At 28.3% G+C, this 9624-nt stretch overlaps 1 protein-coding gene across 9 annotated transcripts in view; it reads right to left on the reverse strand.

Moving 5' to 3' along the window:
* LOC122399342 (protein held out wings) overlaps positions 1–9624 on the reverse strand; it is a 45046-nt gene that overhangs the window by 4880 nt on the left and 30542 nt on the right. For all 9 annotated transcript variants that reach the window (XM_043399974.1, XM_043399970.1, XM_043399972.1 and 6 more), the window contains exon 7: positions 5119–5246. In XM_043399974.1, the coding sequence (XP_043255909.1) occupies positions 5164–5246 (83 nt within the window). In that variant the 3' untranslated portion in view covers positions 5119–5163. The remainder of the gene's footprint in view (positions 1–5118; positions 5247–9624) is intronic.

Below are 9624 nucleotides of genomic sequence, written 5' to 3' on the forward strand. Positions count from 1 at the left end.
CTCTCGTTACTTATTAGAGGGTTAAACTATTTTTAAGTTTCACAAAATTATGTACCCTCCCCGCGCATAGGATAGTTAAGGTGATAAATCGATTAAATTGTATGAGATTCTAGAACGATTGAAAGGTATAAATATAAAAAAAAGCAGATTTAGAATAGTGATAATAAGAGGACTTTAAAGTAGCTCTTTACTTCGTGAGAAGTTGTAATAAATTTTATAGGCAGCTTGGGTGTGCACCTGCCACCATATAGCAGCATTAATATTGTTCATATGTATGATATTAAACACATAATAATGGCAACATTATTACTGTGAATCATTATAATTTCAACAACTGCATATTCTATTAGCAAGCAAGTGCCCAAGGGTCTACAAATTACACATACGGCATATAAGGTAAATTGTAAGTGGTATAAACTTTAAAAAAAAAAAGCAAACTATTTCAATGTTGAACATATACTATACAAATATGGTTAATGTAATCACCTAGTCAAAGTACATATAAAAGGGGATCTTGGAGAGTTTTGTATCTTACTTAACAAGTAACTATCAACATTTATGTTTTGTTTTCTGTTAAAATCATTAACTATCAACTTTTATATTGCACGATCGAATATACTACGCAATTCCACAAAAAAACATGCGCTCTGGTTTCACGTTTAAAAGCATGAAATACTATAAAATTATAGTGACAAAAATACAATTCAATTTTTTTTATCGAAGTTAATTAAATTTCGTAAATATATTCAAATCTTCATGTGTTTATACAATTTAAAAAGCTTGCTGCTTAAAGTCACCCTTAGTTTTAATTCACAATTTCCTTGTATTTTGAATTAAGTTAGTGTCAACTTGGCCATGTGGAGCATTTTTGTTAGTTTAATAAAGACAATGCTTAGTTATACGATAAGTGTAATAGGTAAAATTACATCTATAACGAAGGTGCCACTATAAATTATGTGTGGTAGTTGTTAGTAGTGATACATAAAGGAGGAGAGGATGCAAGTTTCAGGATTGAATTGTAACTTCGATTTTTTGCACGAAGTTTGATCTCGAGTTATTGGGGGGAAAAAGTGGACGAGCAAGAGTTGCTGAAAATTGTCTACAGCAAACGGGAATGTGGGACTCGTCTTTTGGACTAATGATGGAATTAGTCGATTAATATCTCTTGCCATATTGAAGTACACCACAACTGAATTATAACGTACACGTGAATTTCAGATACTTTGAAAATTACATATCTCTAGTTATGTAAACGTATCCTGGATTCATATGGAGGACTGACACCCGAAATTTCAAGGAAATATTCCCAATTTTTGTAACAATAAACAGACATATTGATTTATAATTTGAACCTTCGCATCGTATCGTAATACCACTCCTGTTACCTTCATTGAAAATAAAAAAAACTACCTTTTCTATAGTTGGTATATACATTTATTTAAAATACGCGTACATCACGTCACGCGTGCACACATATACACGCAGAAATAGGCAAATTAAATAAAATGTAAATAAGTGTTCCACAGGCACAAGTTGCCAATATAATCGAGTTATACATATGTTTACATACGTTCGAGGTAGACATATGCATGGAAATAATCAAATTTACCTTATAATATACTTATTCAGAAAATAGTATATTGGTCGTTACTTTCATTAAAATATATCTTTTGTTCTTTTTTTCTTTTTCCATTTCCCTTTTCTGCACGTCGTTAACTTATTTACAGGATAAATCAATTCCTTCGGTTATTCAAGAATGACAATAGTATTTGTACTTTATCATTAAACTAATGATTACTCGTAATTGAAAAATTCTATTTCCCAATACGTATAATAAGTTAAAAGTTTATAGAAAAATGGGTAGGTGCGCACCCATACCTTACTTCCATTATAAATTACTTTCTTGCAATGTTGATGCAAGAGTTAACAAAGGGAACTATATGTATATAAATACATGGTTATAATACAGTGTATTCTTTACACCTACTTGCGGGGAGTTAATGCAATACTGAAATTCCAGAGTATTGTGTTCATGTAGATGACAAATATAAACAATATACGTATAAAAACATTTCATTGTTTATGAATTTAACAAAAATCAATTGTCTATGTAGATCTTTTTAATTTAAAAAGATCGATTATATATCAAATCTTCATTTCTCGCTTTATACAACTATTAAACAGTGAATGATTATTTAATAATTTGATAGCAAGTAAATATAGAATACCTTAAATATTAAAAAGAAATACATTTAATATCGATTTCATATTTTGAAAAATATTTATAACAGAGTTGATACGATTATGGCGCCCAAAAAATATGGCAGATCTGTGTTGAACTGTTTTCAATTTTTCAACCAAGAAACTCAATTACTATCATCATCTTTTATACTTATAATAGAGAAAATAAAGTATCATGGATTGATCTATTTAATATTTTTTTGAACATTTTACAATCACTTCCGTTAGTTCTCGAACCCTGATCCCTATTTAAAATGCATGAGGTGAAATGGACCAAAGAATTCGAAAAACGGTCATACGTTCAAAAAGGGGGATTAAAAAAAAATGTCCTATAGAAAAATGGTAACAGACTGGACACGTTGATTGTTTGAGAGAAATTAATTCTAACATTTCAATACGCATACAACATGTTGTGCAACAAAATGGATATTCCACAAAATATTTATCCTCAAATAAAGACTGTTAGTTCTATTCTATATGGTTAATTTCCATAGTGTTCGAATATTTTTGTGTATTTTTATCTTTTCTGCATTTTTATTTTTGCATTTTTCTTAACTAGAAACTATAGAGAGATGTAGCATAATACATCTGTTTTGTTCATTGCATGTATAGTTAAGATACACAGAATAACGTTAAAATTATACTGTTATTCGAATATTTGTATGACCGTGTATGTTACCATAAAAGTAGAAGATCAGTGAATGTTTATCTCTGTTAATTTAATTAGCAAACGTGTACATAAATATTTTCAGTTCATATTTGCTGATAAAAACTATAGTTTCGTTACTTGTTGTTGGAGAATGTTTTATTTTCTCGTAAAAAGAAATTGGTCAACTCCATCTGGACTATTATGTACTAAAGCAAAGGGATGTGTTTGTATAATTCTGTTAACCAATCATTAAATGTATTATAATAAATAATTTTAAAAATGTACTTTCATTGCTTGTCAATAATAATTGTTTTGTTTGGTTTGGATGAGTAATGTTAATGAAACAAGAAATATATTTCGTTCAGTAACAATTAAAAAACTTGGAACTTTGGAACTTGCCACAAAGTGAATGAAATATTATGTGATTCTCATTACACAATAAATGTAAAAAACACTTTCACTGAACCCAATTAGTAAGGGGGACAATCGCTAGTAAATATAAATATTTGATAAAAAAATAAGAATTTTAAACAACATTCAATGACGAGACAAATATATGCAATTACTAGTAATCGTATATAATCACTGTAACTTCCACATTCACGGTGACATATACATATGTATATATATGTATATATACATTAGTATCTTTCTCATTTTACAACACTTTAAGGTAAACGTATTATTTAATTATTCTCCTAATTACATGGGTGGGTATAATGATCAGGAATTTTGTAATAAATAAAAGGTAACCGAATGCACCAAGAAACTATCAAAATTTAAATAATGGTGAATAGGGCGGAGAAGATAACGTATAAGAAAAATATTAAAAAACAAATATTTGCATCTTAATTTATGACCAATTAACGGATTAATTAATCCATCTCAAACTTATGACTTGAATATGTACTTTATATATAATTAATATATATAAAGATCCAGGCACTGCCACGTGAGAGTTAATATAATCATTCTATCGTGTAATTATATTATAATTTATAAATATATATTTACATATTTGATAATTGAAATTTCCATATAAATCTATACGACTTAAATGTAGATGCCAAAAGGGAAAATCGATTTTAACTAAATATTAAATTTGACGCAGTGTCAGGTAAAACAAATGTAAGCTTTAATTAATTTCAACAAATTTTCCTCGAACTTAACAATTTTTAATTTTATAATATAAGTTTAAGATTCATCCTTTTTTTTATTGTATACCGTTTGAATATATGTAAATGGAAAATATTAGGGGTGAGCAGGTACCCGAAAATATGGACTCCAAACTCTGCTTTAAACTTTTAAGTCTGGAAGCATTTTCCAACATACCATGTAATCAAATATAAGTGTTCATAAAAAAGCAATACGTGAAAAATCGTATTATTTTACATTAAAGTGTAGAAAGCATAATTTTTCGACATTTTCTGGTATTAATTCATTTCGTCTATAAATAGTACCGGAAGTAAACTTGTACCAAGTGATATGCAACCCGAAAATACCAACTGAAATTTTTAGTCATTTAAAAAAGTATGGTTCTTCTACTTTCATTTAAAAAAAAACAATTTTTCACATATTGCTTTATTTTCCCGTATGGATCCTTATATTTGACTACATAACAATAACAAAAACGCTCCTCCATAGTTAAAAGTTTCAGATCGGCGAGAAAAATGTCTCAAATAAAGTTTTGGTACTCGAAAATTCGAGACCAATCCGACTCGAGTCCTAGAAAATTATGGATAAAATAATTGCACAGGCTATTGTTCATTCATTTTTATAATTTTACCTTTGACACGATCCTATAGATAAATCTTTCGAAACATCGAACGAAATACTACTTTGAAGAAATGAAAAGTTTCCAAAAATTTGACAACTTAAAAATCAATTATGCCTTTCTAAATAAACATTTTAATTTTCACTTCGATACCCCATTTTTTCAGCATGTTATAGACTTTACGATAACGTAAAAATATTAACAATTGTGTAAAGTAGATGGTTGGGGAATAACAATTATAATTGTTAATAATAAAATAATAACTTAATAATTTAATAATCATTAAAGTTCGAGGAAAATTGAAGTGTACGGTGGGAGAGAAATATTTTCAGTAAATACTGTGTGTGTGTGTGTGAGCTGCGTGTGAAGAAATATGTGTATACGGACAATGTAACATATCGTAAGAAAATATTCATCTAAAAATAAAAAAATTTAAACGTGTGTGAGAACTAACCTCTTCGCGGAGGCGCGTACAGTATTGTGATCGCGCTCTCCGAATTCACGACAAAGCACCAGCCCTTTGATAAGGGTGCTCGCGAATCTGACCCAGGTGCCTACGCTGTTTCGCAGCGGCTGCTGCACCTGTCCCCAACATACAAATGTGTATAATTCATCTGCATCCACATGTATTAATTATTTTCCAGTCCTCGGCAAGTCAGTTATGTATCGCTATAAACAATAATAGCGAATTAAAATTTCACCGAGGCCGCGATCGAAACCGAAATTGGTACCATTTTTCCACTACGCGTCTCTCTACTTGGGCGCCATTTCTCTCACGCATCTACCAATTGTAACAATTATAATTAAATGAAGTTTAGCTGCTTCGAGTTCGATTAATTGTTTTTCTTTTTTTACCAGTTTGCTTTCGATCGTGTCTCTCGCACTTGGAATAATGGGAGAGTAAGTTTTACAAAAAAAGGAAAAAAAAAAGTAAAATGAAAGGCTTTATGTATATACACAAAATTGGTTGTATAGAAATTTCATATAATGAAAAATGTATTAATATAGAATTAATACAAAAAATATGCTGATATAAAAGTATTTTTGGTGTTCGTATTATTGTCTATCGTATTTCTTACTAAAACGATATAAGATAAAGAAAGAGATGAAAAGACACTATTTTTTTATAAGATATACAATGCATTAAATTAATTGACAAAATTTACGATAAATGTTCAATTATGTCTCAAAATTTTTTTAACGAAGAGTCATGGTAACTTTTATGTTAATAAAATTCTTTTTTTTTAATAAGTGACTTCTATTTTATTGTTTTATTATAATTTGACATTGTTAAATCTGTCTTCACAGTTATTTTTGTATAATATTGTAACTCTTGATTAAAAAAAAAATATTGCACACATTTATAATTTGAAAATTATTGGAAATTTTGTTAAAAAAAATAGTGAACTTTTCTTCTCTTTCGTATCTTTCTTACGACATTGCAAGAAACAGGTAATAATAATACGAACACTTCGTACGTGATTTCTCTAGGCTACATAAATTAATACTTATGAAACCTACTATAAGCCATTATTCTGTAATCTAAGTTACAATAATTGTTCCAAAATTAGGCACTAATCATTTTTGGTTGTTTTATATTTTGTGAAATATCTCTCGAATGTTTACAAGATGTGAGCACGCATAATGTGGTAGAGATTTGTATTACTTTAACATAGACTTAAAGCCATGGAACAATCAAACATACAAAAATCAAGAAATGTATGTTACACAAACGATACATTCGTATAATAAAATTTTTCTCAATGTTCTTGCACTTTTAAGGGAACACGAGTATTTTGTACCTTGCGTTTATTTCATGCTACTGTTCATTTTTAATTTTGTGAATTTTTAATCATACTAATTTTCAAATTAATTTTAGCCATTTTCGATCATAGAATTATTAAGATATTTGCGTGTATGCATACATAAGACTTTGGAGCTAGATGTTTTCTATAACAAATATCGAACTTTTTACCAATTTCATTTTTATTTGCACATATATGCCACAGATATTAATTCGATTTATATACACATGCATACGATGTGTGAAAATTGTTCTTCGCACAGTTTGTACTGTAAAAAGAAAAACGAGTTTTTAATTCTGTCGATATGTTAATAGCGTTTCATGCGATTACTATATACATTCGCAAGGAGATCTTTGATCTTCCAAGGATTTCGATCTTTCAAGAGGTATATTTCGAACGACGACATTCTGTAGAATATTTTGTTATAATGCATCTTTTTACTTTTTATTGTAATCGAGATAAATTTTCCAATAATTTTTTTAAACATTTTAAGATTCTGATACTACTGATGTACTTGACTACTAAAACAGAAAATTTCGTTTCAATACGATTGCATCGAAACTTTATATTTAACTGCTATATTTTCATCTCAAATTGCTATAAATATATAACACAATGAATGGCAGGCAAATGTTTATAAATAATTTTCAGAGAATGATATTAATAATACAGCTTCTACTTCTACTTTAAAAAAGTTTAAAAAATTCGTTGCGTTTCGTAATAAAATGCAAATTAACAAACAAAATACAGTTGGTTCTTATTTATTATTATGAACGAATTTTTGTTTCTAGATTGGAAAACAGGCACATTGTCTTATGTAATTAACACTTATCGAACATTATACATTTATATAAATCATGAGTATTCGCAATTCGTTGCTTAGTATACTTGTCGTTTTCTCTCTGAACATCAACATAACACAGAATGGTAAAATAATTATAAGGCTACAATTAAATAATTACAGATTAACATAAACTAATTTGCATGATCTGCGTCATTCTCTATACAATACTTTTGATAGGATACCCTTAATAACCTTAACTACATACTTACAATACATTATGTAACAGTATTATTTTCATTTCTACACGGGCGTTTAAGTATGTTACTTTGTACACCGACTTCAATTACTTACGATATAGCACTGATTAGAATCCTCATAAAAAATAATTATTGCGACGAAAGAAACTGTATTATACTAGATCAAAATTTGTTCCACGAGGTAGGATAAAATAACATTCCAAACGATATCTCCGGCTTACGACAGAAAAATTAAAAGAAACATCACTAATACATATAAACGTATCTGAATCGAGGTCTATATTTCAGTCTATTACTACTCAATGTAAAAAAAAAAATGCTTAAAATGCAGATATTGATGTGTGTTTAAAAATTTATAAACATATTTTTTTTCCAACACATTTTAAAAGATACCTTTCTGTTTTTTTTTTTAAAAGATACAAATTGTGTGTATGTACCATCGAAGTAGTTTTAGAATTGTAGCAATGTATAATGATGCAGCAAGAAAAAAGAAAGGAAAAAATGTTAGAAGCAGAGTTGGTCATTATTTGATATTTATCTCGTACAATTTTTCGAATAAATTCTATTTAATTCAATACTTTATACGCAGAATAATTATTCGTTATCCGATCGATTATGTATTCGAATAAATTTTTATTCTTGATTATTATATGTTATCCGTTGTCCAAATAAAATTTCATCCAACTCTGAAGATATAAAAAAGTAAATTGTTTGAAAGGGGAGGAAAAAGACTTACGCTACATTTTTTTTTCTATATCCGAAAATAACAGAAATATTGACAGAGTTTGAACCCCCATTCTGTATATAAAAGTAAGTCTAATGAAAAATTCCATGGCTGTTAGGTATCTTGACCTTTTAACAATCTATAGTGCGAAAACGAGTAACAGTGCTGGTTTATAATATTGTTAAACAATAGATACTATCGTTTTATCTTTTGCGTGAACATTCAGAGAGTAACAGAAATATTCTAACACCTTGGTATGTTTGGATTTTTTGTTGTGTAACTTGGTCATATTTGTACAAAACATGATAAAAATTATATGCTTGTAAACATGAGTCTAAATTTAATATCAATCAATGTAGGATTAACTTTCATAAAGTGCTCAAGACGTTCAACATCGTATTCGTTTAGAAATATTGAATATTAAAAAAAAGAGACACAACAAAAATGTTAAGTAACGTAAAGAAAAAATGTTTAGACTGTAACGAAAGGCTATTTGAACTATTGTTGTATCGTAAGTATCGTATGACATCTGCAGAGTATACCAAAATAGTCTAGTACTTTTTTAAAGTGGTCTAATCTATAAGGTTCAGGGCATAAGTACTTTAATCCTTTTTTATAACGATTAAAAGGCTGCATCGAATAGAGCGATCAAAATTATAGGGTTCCATTTAAAAAAAGGATGTAGTTGCAGTCAATGCATAAAAATGAATAAAATTACGTTCAATTTATGCATTCGTTCGATGCAGTTTACTTTTGCCTCGCGACAGCATTTTCCAATTGCACGGTATACCCTGTATACAACCAAAATTTCAATGCATTTCCTATGAAGGCGTTACTTAAGGTCTTTTGTACAAACCATCTATCATTTGTTTACATAATATATTTACTTTGTAACAAAGTAACTATTGTCAAATATATTTCTTTGTACATATCATAAATATGTAATAATAAGACACTATTGGCAACATTAATCCAAATATATATAAAGAAAACTCTTATCTATTTAAAAAAATGTACACATATACGGCCGCAATGCTAAAAAATATTGGTAATTTGTATGAAAGCTGATACAATGATCCATTTTTCCATTATACCATTAATAGTACTGATTTAAACTATGATATGACGACTAAAAGAACATGAATAGAGAAAATAAAAATGTATGAAAATATTTGTCTTTTATTTACAAAATCATTGCTAACGGTGTATATAAAAAAAAAAAAATACCGTTTCTACATTTAAATATATTCATAATAAAAATTCTTTTTTCTCTAAGACAAAGTTATTTACAAAATATTTTTTTCACATACCTAATGGATGAGAAAAAAGTTCGGTATATTCTACCTCAATTTCATTTTCTCATGTTTTAATTAATTCAATTTTAATTTAC

The sequence above is a fragment of the Colletes gigas genome, unplaced genomic scaffold (genome assembly GCF_013123115.1).
Source record: "Colletes gigas isolate AHSC1104 unplaced genomic scaffold, ASM1312311v1 Colletes_gigas_Sc00013, whole genome shotgun sequence".
NCBI classification, from domain to species: Eukaryota; Metazoa; Arthropoda; class Insecta; order Hymenoptera; family Colletidae; genus Colletes; species Colletes gigas.